This window comes from Accipiter gentilis, unplaced genomic scaffold (assembly GCF_929443795.1).
Source record: "Accipiter gentilis unplaced genomic scaffold, bAccGen1.1, whole genome shotgun sequence".
NCBI lineage: Eukaryota > Metazoa > Chordata > Aves > Accipitriformes > Accipitridae > Astur > Astur gentilis.
The window spans coordinates 67,405-81,339 of record NW_026060855.1 but is presented as its reverse complement, the minus strand read 5'-3'; the positions used below and the strand labels follow the sequence as shown (position 1 = coordinate 81,339).

At 55.3% G+C, this 13,935-nt stretch overlaps 1 protein-coding gene across 3 annotated transcripts; it reads left to right on the top strand.

Annotated features, from left to right (window-relative positions):
* Positions 1-893: 893 nt before the first annotated feature.
* LOC126036990 (electroneutral sodium bicarbonate exchanger 1-like) lies at positions 894-6,173 on the top strand. Of its 3 annotated transcripts, XM_049797199.1 has the most exons (9): positions 894-1,245; positions 1,584-1,745; positions 2,360-2,611; positions 3,418-3,486; positions 4,030-4,203; positions 4,303-4,440; positions 4,924-5,016; positions 5,537-5,641; positions 5,912-6,173. In XM_049797199.1, the coding sequence occupies exons 1-5, from the start codon at positions 1,180-1,182 to the stop codon at positions 4,087-4,089; spliced, it is 609 nt and encodes a 202-aa protein (XP_049653156.1). In that variant the 5' UTR covers positions 894-1,179; the 3' UTR covers positions 4,090-4,203; positions 4,303-4,440; positions 4,924-5,016; positions 5,537-5,641; positions 5,912-6,173. The 3 variants fall into 3 exon arrangements, with proteins under 3 accessions (XP_049653156.1, XP_049653155.1, XP_049653157.1); XM_049797198.1 differs by having other exon boundaries at positions 5,537-6,173; XM_049797200.1 differs by having other exon boundaries at positions 4,919-5,016; positions 5,537-6,173.
* Positions 6,174-13,935: the final 7,762 nt, after the last annotated feature.

Below are 13,935 nucleotides of genomic sequence, written 5' to 3'. Positions count from 1 at the left end.
CTTACAAAAGATGTAGTTAACAGTTGGGAAGCTGTGGAAGCCAGGGGACGTTCTTTTAATGACGCCATTACTTTGTGGCCAAGCTTGGTGACAGCTGATGAGTTCTGTTGTTGTCATCTTCTTCCTGAGACAGAAGAAAGCCCCTGCCGTTCCCGAGGAAATGAGACCAATATACTGCCTGTTTAAAAATGCTCCTGTTAGTTAAGTTGAAACAAATCTTCAGAGTACAGTAGTAGCATTGCAAATATTATTGAAGAAAATGTGCTGATTGTAACTGATACAGAAAATTATTGGTTAATTTCTTTTTCTTTTTCAATTTTGAAAATACTGAAAGGTATTCCTAGAAAAAGTTTCCCGTTTATAAAGCAGGAGTTTGTTGGGGCTGAATTACAGTTCCTTTGTAACTGAATTGGGTCAATATTCCGAAAAAGGGGAATATGTTTATTTTTGAAACAGATCAATACTGCATGTGTTGTGCTGGCAAGGAGGAGGCTTCTTAAATGTAGAACTTGTTAAATTTAAAAGCACACCTCCACTCTCCATAGTATTGCTTCTATGTTAATTCAGGGTTAAGATATTCGTTCACTTCAGTTTCTGTGAATCTGTTAGGGCAGCGTGCTCTAAGGTGATGGGAGGGAGCAGGGGGAAGAAGGGGAGGAGGAAAAGCAAAATATCTGCAACCTGCTCTTCCATGACTCCTGCAAACTGTAATGTTATTTTTTTTTGTTATTTTTTCCCCTACCTTCTGCGCATTATGTGCTTGAGCAGAAAGTAGATTCAAGTGAGGAACTTCCTTTTGAGGACTAAAGGATGCCTCAGTGCCTTGTTGCCATTGTAGCTGTGAGTGTAGCTGTAGTGGCAGACGTGTGTTTTCTTATTTTTAATATTATTTTTAGGTTTTGACTTAAACCAACCCTTGTCGGCCTAGTTAAGCTTTTTTTATTGTCTGACCCCAGATCTCACAGGGACAAACACAGCAGCAGTATCTAAGCAAGGGATCAGGCTGCATGTGCTCAGAGGGGTGGTGGGATTTGGTTAAGCAGCCTTAATGTTGTGGATGTCTGCAACTCTTGCATCTCACGTTACGGCCCTGTTTGCCATGCCCCTCTCACCTCTGGTTTCTCGCCCCAGGTACGGTCCACAGTGAGCGACTTTGCTGTTTTCCTCACTATCGTCATCATGGTGCTCCTTGACTTTGTGGTTGGGATCCCATTGCCGAAGCTCCAGGTCCCCCATGCGTTCAAGGTAACGGGGTGTTTTGGCACGTGGGGGTGCCACAAGGTGATGCCGGGGCAGGGCAGGGCTGAGTCTGGAGGAGATGCTGGTGGTGTGACCATCTCCTCTTCCACCTCCAAGTGCCTTGCTTCCTCCTGGAAACGAGAAGATGGCCCCAAAACTAGATACCTACAGGGGAAGTATCTAGAGCTGCTTGCAAGGAGGAGACTGGCACTGCTGAAGCCCCCGGGAGAGGGGGACATGAAGCCAGGGCTGGGAGGTGCTCTGACGCAAGGAGGGAGGGGAAAATGAAAGCCAGTGGAGTGCCTGGGCTGGGAGACAATGCTGATGTGTGGGCTTTGTTGCAGCCTACCAGAGACGACCACGGGTGGTTCATCAACCCCATAGGACCCAACCCTTGGTGGACGGTGTTGGCTGCGCTCGTCCCAGCTCTGCTCTGCACCATCTTGATATTCATGGACCAGCAGATCAGTGCCGTTATTGTGAACAGGAAGGAGCACAAGCTGAAGGTAAGGGCCTGTGAGAGATGACTCCAGCCCGTTCTGGGCTGCAGGTCTGGGGAGAAGCTCTTATTCCTGATGCTTTCTGAAGGTATTGGTTTGGGACAAGGTCAGGCTGCGTGGCAGGATGCTCTCCTGGATTAACGATGATGCAGGGAGCAAGTGACAGGGCAGTATAGATGAGCAACCTTTTGGAGGAGCAAATTAATCTTGGAGCAATAGAGAAGTGCGTTTTTGTTTTAAAATGGCAGCAGCAGCAGGTGCGGGGAATGAATTGTTTTGATGCGCTGCCAGGGATAACTCAGAGTCACACCTTCCTCGCAAGTGGTAGAATTTTCTTTGTAAGTGGAAAAAATGGTTTGGTGCTTTTGGGTTGTGGGTTGGTTTTTTTTTTGGAGAAGTATGTATCACACAAGCTCTGCGTATCCCTTGTGTCTGAACTCCTGCCAGATTTTCATGCCAGGTGCTTGTGCAAAGCCTGCACACACCCTTGCTTGTTTCCATTTCTTGTTTTGAATTCTGAAGAAGTTGACTTGTGCTCGAGCAGGGTTTGAGTCTGACTTGCGACGTTATCCTTGCTCTTGTGCTATGGGATGCTCTGTTTCTTGTTTTCCTGCCTGCAGAAAGGATGCGGGTACCACCTGGACCTTTTTGTGGTGGCCGTGATGCTCGGGGTGTGCTCTGTGATGGGGCTGCCCTGGTTTGTGGCTGCGACCGTCCTGTCCATCACCCACGTGAATAGCCTCAAAGTAGAGTCTGACTGCTCAGCTCCAGGAGAACAACCCAAGTTTCTGGGGATACGAGAGCAGAGAGTCACTGGCTTGCTGATCTTTGTGTTCATGGGCTGCTCCGTCTTCTTCACTTCTGTGTTAAAGGTGAGAGGAAAATGCAAACCACCCAACAACCGCGAGCTTGTTGGAGGTTACAGAAAAACAGTCCCTTCTCTGCAGGCCTGAGTAGTTAGTTGTGGAGCGGAGGAGGAGGAGGTGATCCCAACCCTTGGGGCTTGACCCACGGTGGGAACCAGCCTCGGTTAGGCTTTGCAGCCCTTCAGGCCCCCGTTTGGTGTGCTCGAGATGAGCAAGCAATGCAACTGCTTGAATTTTTGGGTGTCTTTCAGGCCCGCCCATGTTTATGGGTTACAGTTGAGCATATTCAGACCAGCACATCTGCTGTCTTTCAAACAGGCAGCCCTTTAGTGGCTGCAATTTGCTCCCCAAATGCCCCGGAGCAGCCGTTCCCAGGAGCTAAACACACTGAGGTCATCCCTGTGGGCTTCCTTGCACGTTCCTCCCACAAAGTAATCTCGTCTCTAGGCTAAAAGGAGGCCTGTGGCCTTTACCTGTTGCCCCAAGAATAGGCAGAAGTGTTTCTTCTACCGCCAGAGAATGCGGCATAGGGTAGCACGGGTGAAATCGCCTATTTTCCTCCAACCTTTCTGGAAAATAGGATTATTCTGAGGAGAGGTAACTCCCAAGTTCAGCCTAAAGCAGAGCCTTAGCTCACTCGTGCGCACAAAATGGCAAAACAATGGTTAAAATCTGACCCATCTCTAAGCCTGAATGGAAAAAGCTTCAAGCAATTTTAGGCAGTGCCTGTGGAAGAGGGTGGTAATACTGAAAATGCAATACAGAAAAAGAAACGATTGCATTCTTTCTTTTTTTTTTCTTCCCCCCCCCAGTTTATACCAATGCCTGTGCTTTATGGCGTCTTTCTCTACATGGGTGTGTCGTCACTCAGAGGAATTCAGGTACGGACTCTTTTACAGCGTGCAGCATGTCGGCTCCCTGGTATTTTGTCTCCGTAGCAGCAGGGAAAAAAGCAGTGGCATGGGAAAAACTTCTCGCAGAGCAAGCAATGAAACTCTTTTGTGTAAGAAAGAGATTGGTGGAGGCACAGGAGGTAGATAGGGCTGGGAGGACCAGGCAAGTTCAGCGCTCTCTGTTGCAGGGTTTAGGGCAGGTCAGTGTTTGGTTACGTGAAAAGCGGGGGAATTTGGTGCAAAGGGAAGGCAGTTTCTACCACTGGTGGAAATCCTTGCGGGGGGATTCAGTGGGCTGAGAAATGCTAATAATGGAATGGCATGAAATAGTTGCCGTTTGGTGGGCAGCTCTCAGGGGCAAGCCGGTTGCTAGATGGAGCGAAGGGAAAATGGGTGCTGCTCCCAGGAGGAACGCGGTGGGATCCAGGATTTCTGACGGCAAGCGAGATGCTGCAAAGTGCCTCCACGTCTCGAGAGGGCCAGCAACTTGCCGCAGTCCCAAGGTGGCAACCTTTCCCTTTTATTTCGCAGTTCTTTGATCGCTTGAAGCTGTTTTGGATGCCGGCGAAACACCAGCCGGATTTCATCTAACTGCGGCACGTGCCCTTGCGAAAGGTGCATTTCTTCACGGCGATCCAGCTGACCTGCCTCGTCCTGCTCTGGACCATCAAGGTGTCCCGTGCCGCCATCATCTTTCCCATGATGGTAAGAGCTGCCACCGCTCGGCAGCGGGGTGTTTGCAGCGTTGGAGTGAGAGGTGGCATCGTCTCTGAGCCCACCGCATCTTCCCTCTTATTCGTGAAGGTTTTGGCTCTCGTCTTTGTCCGGAAAGCGATGGATTTCTGCTTCTCAAAGCGAGAGCTCAGCTCTCTGGATGACCTTATGCCAGAAAGGAAGAAGAAGTTGGACGATGCCAGAAATGAAGCTGGAGAAGAAGAAGAGGTAAGGCTTGCTGTGTCCTCGGGGCTGGACATCTCCGTGTGTCTGTGAGATTGCCTGTTTCTCTTACAGCTTGTCTGGAAACGTTGGGGGAAGATCAGCACTCAATCGAAATAGATCCCAATAGCCTGTAACTTTTGTAACCTTTGTTTCCTCAAGTAGCAGTGACCTGAACGCTTGAATACAGGTGTAATTTTTAAAACGAGTCGTTTTTCACAAAGGTCATTATCATTATGATGATTATTATTAGATGATGCTGCTGCTGCTGCTGGCAAGACTTGCTCATAATCGTGTTTTGAACACACAATCCCCCTGCCCCGAAATCTTTGGAGTGAACGGTTTCTCCCCTGCTGCACTAATACCTATAGCTGCCAAGGGGCAGAAGGGGAGGGCAGACTGCTAAGTTTGTGCTGGGCATTCAGCTTATCTCCACTTTGATCAAAGACAGAGAACGTGATTTGTCCCTTTTTTACATCTGGAGTCCAGGAGCGTGATGGAAGCTGCTGCTGCTGCAAGTTCAGTTCAGCTGAACGTGGGGAAGACCAGTGACATGGATATGCCAAAACAAAGCAGTGACAGGTAAAGCCCCACCAAGCGCCAGGAACCCCGGCAAGATTAGCTTGAAGGTGTTTGGCAGAGTTTTCTCCACTTGCCTCTTTGTGGGGCATCCCACAGAAACCAGCAGGCAGCTTGGTGGGAAAATCAAATTTGGGGGCAGGGCTGCAGGAGGCCATTGCAGGGCTCTGACCCCAAGCAGAGTGGCTGCAGCACTCGCGTTTGACCCCCAAACCTTGCCTCATCAGTGCCTTTACGGTAGCTGGAGATCCTCATACTTACACATGAGGAGTTGCAGGCGTGATCTGTACCAGCAGTGGCTTAGGAACCCGGACCGGGGCTAAGCCCCAGCAAGAGCCTTTGCACAGAGCTGTTGCTCTGCAGCTCCCCGGCTTGCCTCCCAAAACTCCTCATCCAGCAAAACCTCCCACGCTTATGCGGAGCTTTGATTCTCAGGGCTCCGCTGTTCCTCTTGCTGATGCTAATGCCCTTGGTGGCATCAGTTCCCATAATCACGGATTGCTATGTAAAATATTTATTGCAGGACTGATCCTTCTGAGATTGTTATCCTGGATGAAATGTCACAAATGACCGTATGGAAGGCTCTCACTTTGAAGACAGAAACCCTTTGAATCCAGGGAGGAAAAAGGTAAAGGATTGCACGTGAACGTGACCGTGCTCCTCTGCAAGCGACGGCGCACGCCTACACTTTTCCCACGCTTTGGCCGGCAAGGCTGAGCAAATGGCCTGTCCCTGGGAACAGGCAGTGAGGACCGTGGCATGCAAACCAGCTCCTCTCTGCTGTGGTGGTGCCCCGAACAGGGCTGAATCAGCAGCAGCTGGCAGGTCTTCCACTGATGATGCTCTCCCTCTTTTTCTCTTCCCTTCGCCTTTCCCCACTCCCGCTTTTCACGTTTAGGAATCTTGACTTTGAAGGAGAGGAGTGAGAGCATGACTCAGGGATGTGCCAACGCAGACAGAGGGAGAAGGCGCTTTGTTTCAGTTGGAGGATTCCCATTAAAGCCATGCAGATGTTTTCAGTTATCCTTGGTGTGCTTCAGGCATTCAGTATCTCTAGACCAGCAAGCTGAGGGGAACGTCACAGTCAAGGGGAGTTTGGTGGTGTACAGTCTGTGTGCGTACGTGCGTGTGGGGGTGTGGGTTTGTAGTGGTAGAGGGACTGCTACAGCTTTATCATTCAGTGCTCTTCTTTTAATACCTAATTCCTCCTCTTTGTTTTCCTTCTCTTTTTTCCAAATGTAAACTGGGAATGTCCAAAATAATTTTCTGTTATATTTGATGCATTCTCCACTTTCTTCTTGATCACGACTGGGTTTTTGGTCTGGTTTGGAGTTCTGGCTTTAATTCACTCTTATGTCTCTTACTGGTACGAGAGGGATGCCCTCTGCAGCAGGGCAGCATAGAGAGCGTCCGAGCAGTTGGCCTAAGGTGAAAGAAAAGCATTTGCTCCCTGCGCTCCAGTTTTACCTTTCTTGGTTGGTTTGGCAAGTATCACAATAATGTGTGATGAACTGACTGTAAACCCCATTAACCGTCTCCCCGTGCCACTGGGGGGGGTTGGTAGGGAATCCAGGAGTGAAGTTGTGCCGGGAAGAAGGGAGGGGTGGAGGGAAGGTGCTCTGAGATTTGGTTGTATTTCTCATTACCCTGCTCTGGTTGATTTGTAATAAATTGAGTTAATTTTCCCCAAGCGGAGTCTCTTTTGCCTGTGACGATAATTGGTGAGTGATCTCTCCTGTCCTTATCTCGACCCACAAGCTCTTTGTTATATTTTCTCTCCCCTGTCCAGCTGAGGAGGGGGAGTGATAGAACGGCTTTGGTGGGCACCTGGCATCCAGCCAGGGTCAACCCACCACAGGGGGAAATGATGTACTTAAGAAATGATGTACTTAAGCCACACGAAAAAGGCCACAAAGCTCTTGTGAAACAAGATCCCCTTTGTATGATCAACGCATGCCTTGCTAACAACTGTGCCCCTGAAGTAGAACTAAAAAACTGAGAAGAAGGGAACGTCCTACTCCAGGAGGCGCCAAAAAGTTGAATAATTGCTAATAGGCATGAAGTCAGAAACATCTTTGAATACTGGAGGAAAGGTGAAGAAAGGTGGCAGGGGGAGATCATGACCACCAACTCACTTCCACACCAAAAAGACTTACCCCCCCCCTCTCCTTGAGCATGCGCTGTAGAAGAAAAGAACACTGGACCTTTAATTCCAAGCAGGGAAACTGTAGCCCAATAGAAACTGTGCAAGATAAGCTACTCCCGGCAATAGTTTTGGGAAGAACTTTGGAAATCGAATATGTATAACTGAACTGTATAAATTGCTTGCCCCTTTAGGCATGAGGGGTGCTAGTGTTGCGGATTACCACCTAGCCCCCATCTTTGCGTAAACATGAACCGGAATAAAATACCTCTGCTCTGCTGTGTTTATATTGGCATTTTGCACCCCGGGTAAACGACCCCACTTTTGGGACAACAGTGGGGCAGGCAAAGCACCGCATCCCGCAGGCCGAGGGGCTCAGGCACCCACGCCGCTGCCGGAGGACTGCCGGCAAGAGGTTTGGCATCTGGTGAGGGGCTGCTGGGCCAGGGTGCCCAGGCACCCACCCCACTCCCCCAGCCGCAGCCACGAGTGCTCTCAGTGCTGGGGCAGAGGCCGTAGCAGCTGCCTGTGCCCAAGCCTGTCCCGAGCGGAGGGAAGACTTTGCTGGCGAGGAGCAATCCAGTGAAGGCATTGCTGAAATTGCTGGGCTTGAAGTTGCTGCCGGGCCAGGAGGGGGCCGAGGGGTCCTTGTGCAGCACGTCCTGCTCCAGGGGCAGCAGCTCTCAGGCCAGCAGCAGTCTGCTGGGGGGGACGCTCAGCAGGGACTCGGGGATGGGGACCCATGATACCGAAAAGCCGGTCGAAGAAACTCTCTAAGACTCATTTTGGAGTTTTAGAAAGTAGGCATTCCTACCCCTACTTCCCACCCCGGCTGGCCAACGCAACGCGCTGCCTACCTTCTTGAAGAACAGCAGTGGTCTGATGCTGACGAAGCCCATCTTGTTCTTCTGGACATGTTTCAGGAGGAAAGAATCCTTGGCCAGGTTCTCGTCAGAGAGGTGGAATTCCACCTGGGACACAACCCTCCTGGCCAGCGGCCGGTCAGGGACGGAGTAGCTGCAGTCCAAGAGATCACCCCCCAGAACATCGCTCACATCGCAGAAGCTCCCGGCAAAGCAGCAGGGACACGGGTGTGACTTGGTGGCCTTTGGGATGTGCAGCACTGCCCAGTCCCAGCCACAGCGGTGCAGATGGCAGAGTCTTGAGGAGCAGGGTGGCTCAGCTGCGCTCTGAAATGAAACGGAGTTTTACGCTTTTAGAAGCGTGCTTGCCTTCACGCCCCCAGCATCAGTCCCTGCCACAAGTTACGCAGCAGATGGCCTTGCACAATCTTGCAGCCAGAGGTGCCTCACGAACAGAGCGCAATCTCTTTGATTACCAGGATACAGGCCAGGAGAGATCTTTGGCCTCCGGTTCACGGCAGTTGTCCCGACTCCCCCAGGCCACACACTGTTCACACAGCGGGAGCGAGAGGCCTGTGTCCTTGGTACCCTTGGGGTGTCCTTGCTAGCGCCGAATCCTCCAAGCACGAGGAGGGGATGTACTAACCCCATCCCTGGGATCCCGTAGAGCGCAAACAGCCCCAGCACCCCGACACCGGACGTTGGGCAGAATCCAGTCCTTTTCTGGGAGCACGGGGCGGCGGGTACCGTCTCCTCCGGGGTGTCACGCACCCAGGGAAAGGGCCGCCCCCTCCCAGGGGGATCCAGAGCTGCTGCTTTTCCCAGCAGGAGACTGAAAGACCTGACAGCACTACTGGAGCGAGGGCTGGGGGAAAGCGTGCCACCGAGCGACACCGCGTGACCTTCCTTCGTGCCCTCGAGGTCCTTTTTCCTATTTCTGCCTCGCTCCGGTCAACGCAGCGAACAGAAGCGTGGGCAACCATCACAAACGCATTTGCCATCTGGCGCAAGGAGGCTGCGGCTGCAGCTTGGTCCCCGCTTGGCTCAGCTGAATCAACTTGTTGTTCTTCCCCCACCGGAAAAATACTGTTGAAAGCCAAGAGCATTTGCACCCGCAGACCCCGAGAGCCGCCTGTAGGCCCCGGGGCCACCCCAGCCTCCCTTAACCCTTTCCCTCCCCAGGAGGAGCTGGGGAGGCTCTTGGGGTGGGGCGGAACACAGGGAGCCCCCACATTCCTTCCGGGGAGACGCCAAAGAGTCCTTGGCAGCCAACAGCCAGAAGGGACCATGGCACGGCCACCAACGCAGCTCCCACTGCCTGGGCCATGGGGCCCCCCGGCGCCCCAGCTTTTCCAGCCATTCATGCTCCCCAAAACCTTCTACCCTCGAGGTAGGGACCGACCCCAACCCCTGCAGCCCAGGGACGCTCTTGGGGGACAAGAGCAGAGGTGACCGCCGGCCATCGCTCCTGTCTCATTCTCTTAGGCTCAGCCAACCCGTGCCGCCTGCCCACGCGGGAGCAGCCCTTCCCTGCAGCCCGGGCCCCCCGGGCCCCCCAGGCACCACCAGCAGGTATGGCACCCCAGTCTGCTCTGGCACCTTCGCCATCCCCATCACACCCGTTCCCCCGGCACTTTTCGCATGGGGGTTCAGCAAGCCCCGGTGAGCATCCTTGCCCTCGCCCGGGCGGCGCGTGCCCAGTAAAGCCCATCTGCAGAGAATTCCCCAAATATTTGGGGCCACCTCTCCCCTTTCACCTCCTAGATGCCAGTCTCCTCCCCGATTTGCAACCCTGTCCCACCGGCACAGCGGCTCACCCCGTGGGGATCACCCCGGCCACAAGCTCCCCACACCCCTGGCCCAGAGCTGGGGGATGTCGGCCATCAGGGCCGGCTCAGCGGGTGCCCCTGGACAGCCACCCCGGCCCAGCACGGTTCCCCCTCACCCACACAGGTCTGCAGAGGGCTCCATGTGGCTGCCTCTTCGACCCCCGAGTCTTCCGCATCCAGTGGACAACCACCGACCTGCCTCCACCGGCCAGCGCCACGCTCGGCCAAGGTGCCACTTCTCTGCCAGGTGCTGCCCTGTGGGGTCCCGGGGGCTGCGGGGCCCCCCAGGGCCAACCATGATACCTCACACACTACAAAAACCAGAGGAGTGGGGTGACCCCAGACCCTCTGGAACTGCCAGTGTCCATCCCTGGCTACCAGCACAGCGAGGGGCAGCTGGCACAGATCAACATCCCCAGCACGGCCACCCCTGTGGGGGCACCCCTGGGCAGCGATGTCCACACCAGCCCCTGCGCTGCCACCAACAACGAAGCCCTTGGGGACACTGCAGGCGACCTTGCAGTGTCCGAGGAGATGGTCCTGGAAGAGGCCCTAAGGCTCTTCGGTTGCTCCCTGGATGGAGTGGGGGTCAGCCAGGATGCTCCCAGCAGGAGCTCCGTGCCCGAGGACGCTGGTGGCACCAGCGCAGACACCCCAGACCGTGACTTCAGCTCGCTCTTGCTGCCTGAGGAGATGCTCACCCCCGACTACTGCATCCCCAAGCTCAGCGACGCCATGCTGAGCCTCAAAATAGTCAACGGCGGCGGGATGGAGCCCCAGGAGCCGTGGCAGGATGCGGGGATGGACCTGCCACCGTCCCCACCTGCCACGGCCGGCAAGCGGAGGAAGAGGCAGGCGCAGAGCTCCTTGCCAATGGCACCCAGCAAGCGCAGGGCTCTGGCAGCCAACGTGAGGGTGTGTGTGGGGGTGGGGATTAGACAGGGGTGAGAGGGATGGAGATGGGGGGAGTGGGGGGGGTGGGAGAGGAGGGGTGGGGTATATGGCAGGGGGGGTGGGCGGGGGTGGCTAGGGAGGGGTTAGACCAGCTTGGATGGGACCTTTTCTCTTGGCTTTTCAATTAAAAGCTGTTTCTCTAGAACCGCTCGGTGCCTATGTGGGAGGGGGAGGGAGCACAGGGGGCACCAAGAAACAGCCCCCAAGAGGTGCAAAAGCCCCACTGAGCCCCAAATCCGAGCCAGCAAGCCACGAGGGGAACCCAGCCACCCCCAGGGCCCAGTCACCACCAGCGGGGCAGGCGATGGTGGGGGGGGGACGGGAACGGGAACAACTCCCCTCTCCCCTTCCCCAGGGGAAGCAGCCCTTTGGTGGGGAAGCCAGGACAGACAGGTCCCTGCAGGACTCACGGACACGGCCCCATGCAGAAAGCAGCACAGAGCCCCTGCGACAACGACAGACCTTGGGGGCCGGGGGGGACACGGGCACACACGACAACAAGGCCTGCAAGGCCTTCGTCTTGAACACCACCAGCGTCCCCTCCAGCGGGGACAGGGCTCGGTGCACAGCCCTTCAAAGCCTCAAGACCATCACGGCCTTCCTCGGGTCCCACTGACCTCAGCCCCCAAGAGCCCAGCTTTGCCTCACTGACACAGCAAAATAATGCCAAATCACCCTAAGAATGGCGAGGGAGGGAGCTGCAGGCCAGGCAGGGACCCTCCTCCACTTGTCTGGCTGCGCCTTGGGCAGCCGCAAGACCAGGAAGGGGGGAGAAAAAATCAGAAGGAAAAAAAAAAATAAATCACTGCACCAGCCAGAAAGTCCCTGGAAACTTCATCCCTCTTCATTGCCCATTTCCCATGCGAGCTCCACAACCTGGGAGCAACGCAGCCAATAGAACCTTGGAGAAGCAGACTCACAGCCTGCTGCAGCTGGCCCTGCTCGAGCAGCCGAGGTGGGCTGGATGATCTCTAGAGGTCTTTTTCAGCATCCATTCTGTGCTGCTGTGACTCTGTCTCTATCATGGTTTAAGCTATAAAAATGAGAGCTATAAAAATGGAACGCTGTGTTAAGAGCACAAGGCTCTGCTAGCAACGACCTTGCTGTGGCTCCTTGCTGTGCTGAGCCCAACCGCGTTTTTAAGAGTAGATTTTTAGTGTGAGCAAAAGTGTGATTATTTTATTTTGTAATTTATGTAAATAAAGTGGGTTTGGTTTGTGTTTTTTTTAAATAAGACTCTTCCAGAGCTCAGGTCAGGCTGAACCTGAGGGAAAGGGGCAGACCCTCGCAGAGGGCAGAGCCACATCATGATAGGGGGGCCAGCAGGATCAGGGGGCCATGCGACACCCCCTGCTCACGTCCTGCCGGCTCCAGGAAGATGGTTGCACAAAGGACTCGGGGCGCAGCTCCAGGGACAGGGGTTTGGTGACCTGGCTCCAGCGCCTCTGGGGCCAGGGGCTAGGAGCTGTCGGGGGCTTCAGGGCTGTCAGGGGCTTCGGGACTGGGGGCTGCAGCCCTCTGCTTCAGAGGGACGATGCAGATGCTGTTCTTGGCCTCTTTGACTCTCCACCACGAGCCAAGCCTGCAGATGAGAGAGATGGGGGCTACCCTCCGCCAAGCCCTTGGAGGAGCAGGGGGGGGCTGTGCCCCTGGGCAGCACCAGGGAGGGGGGACAGTACCGGTGCTGCTGTCCAAGGCCAGCCACCAGGAAGTCACCGGCTGCAGAGAACTTGAGGCTGTTAACAAAACCCACCTGGAGGGGACAGGGCAGGGTGAGGGGCTCTGGCAGCCTCCTCCTGCCGCCCAGGGAGGGGAGCCCCAGCCCAGAGATGCCCCAAGCCCAGCTCCCCCACCTCCCCATCCATACCAACGGGATGTCCCAGAGGGGCTCCAGCTTCCGAAATCCCTCACCGCACTTCCAGAGCTTCACGCTGGCGCTGTGGGAGCCTGGGGCAGAGAGAGAAGACTGCCATGCACTCCCACCCAGGTAAGGGAGCAGGACGCCCCCCTCTCCACACCCCCACTCCAAAGCAGCTGCCACACACCTGTAGCCAGGAGGTCCCTGTTGCGCAGGGCGGCCACTGCTGAGATCCAGTATGGCTGCTGCAGGCCCTGGGCATCCTGCATGCCATGTGCCTGCCGGGCCAGTGCCAGCGGCTTCTTTTTCGTTAGCCCCCACAGGGCTAGGGACCTGCCAGGGAGGGAAGGGGCGAGGGGGCCGAGGGGGGCACCGCCTGCGCACCCCAGGCACCACCCCGGCCCTGTGCTCACCCGTCATCGGCGCCTGACACCATGTGCTCCTCACTGATGAGCTGGATACAATCGATGGAGCCCCTGTGAAGAGAAGGGGCAACTGCCATCAGTTATGAGCATGCTTTGGGATCCTATTTAGGAGACAAGGGCTCACCGGGGCATCAGCATCCCCACAGTGCCGGCAGGCTCCTAGTGATGCTTGGCACCTGCACACCGCTGCCCCAGCCTGACCCCCCTGCCTGCAGCCCCCTCTCCCGCCCCAGACCTACTGGTGCCCGTAAAACACAAGCTGTGACTCCTCCGGGATCTTCCAGAGCCGCACGGTACCGTCCCGGCCCCCTGCCGTCACACAGCACTCCCGGCTCAGGCTGTCCAGCCCCGTGATGACATCCTGGTGCCCGAACCTGGAGAAGGAGATGGCAAAGTGCTGTGGCAAGCAGGGCCCTCTGCTACCACAACTCCCCCGGGCCTGCTGGCTCTTGTGACTTCTGACATCCCCAGGCAGGAGTGGCTGCGCAGCTTGCGGTGCGGGCAGGAGGCAGAGCTGCCCTTCCTGCTGGGGACGTGGAGGGGAGGATGCTGCTGGAGTCAGAGCATTGGTGGCTTTGTAGCTCCCGAGCTCGGCCACGTCAGCCCAAAGCAGCACAGGATCCTTGGACGGTGGGAGGCAGAAAAAGGTATTCGCCCCGGCGTGGCCCCGCAGAGGGGAGGGAAGGCTTCAGTTTCAACTTTGGCTTCAGCTTTGGCGTGGCCTTCTCCTTCCCTCTGTTTCAACAGCCCAGCAGAGCAGCTGGTGCTTTGTGGCAAAGATGAAGCGCGTGGACAGGCGTTGTCCTAGACCACTGGAAAGAGTGGCTGTCCTGCCACTCTCCGGAGGCTG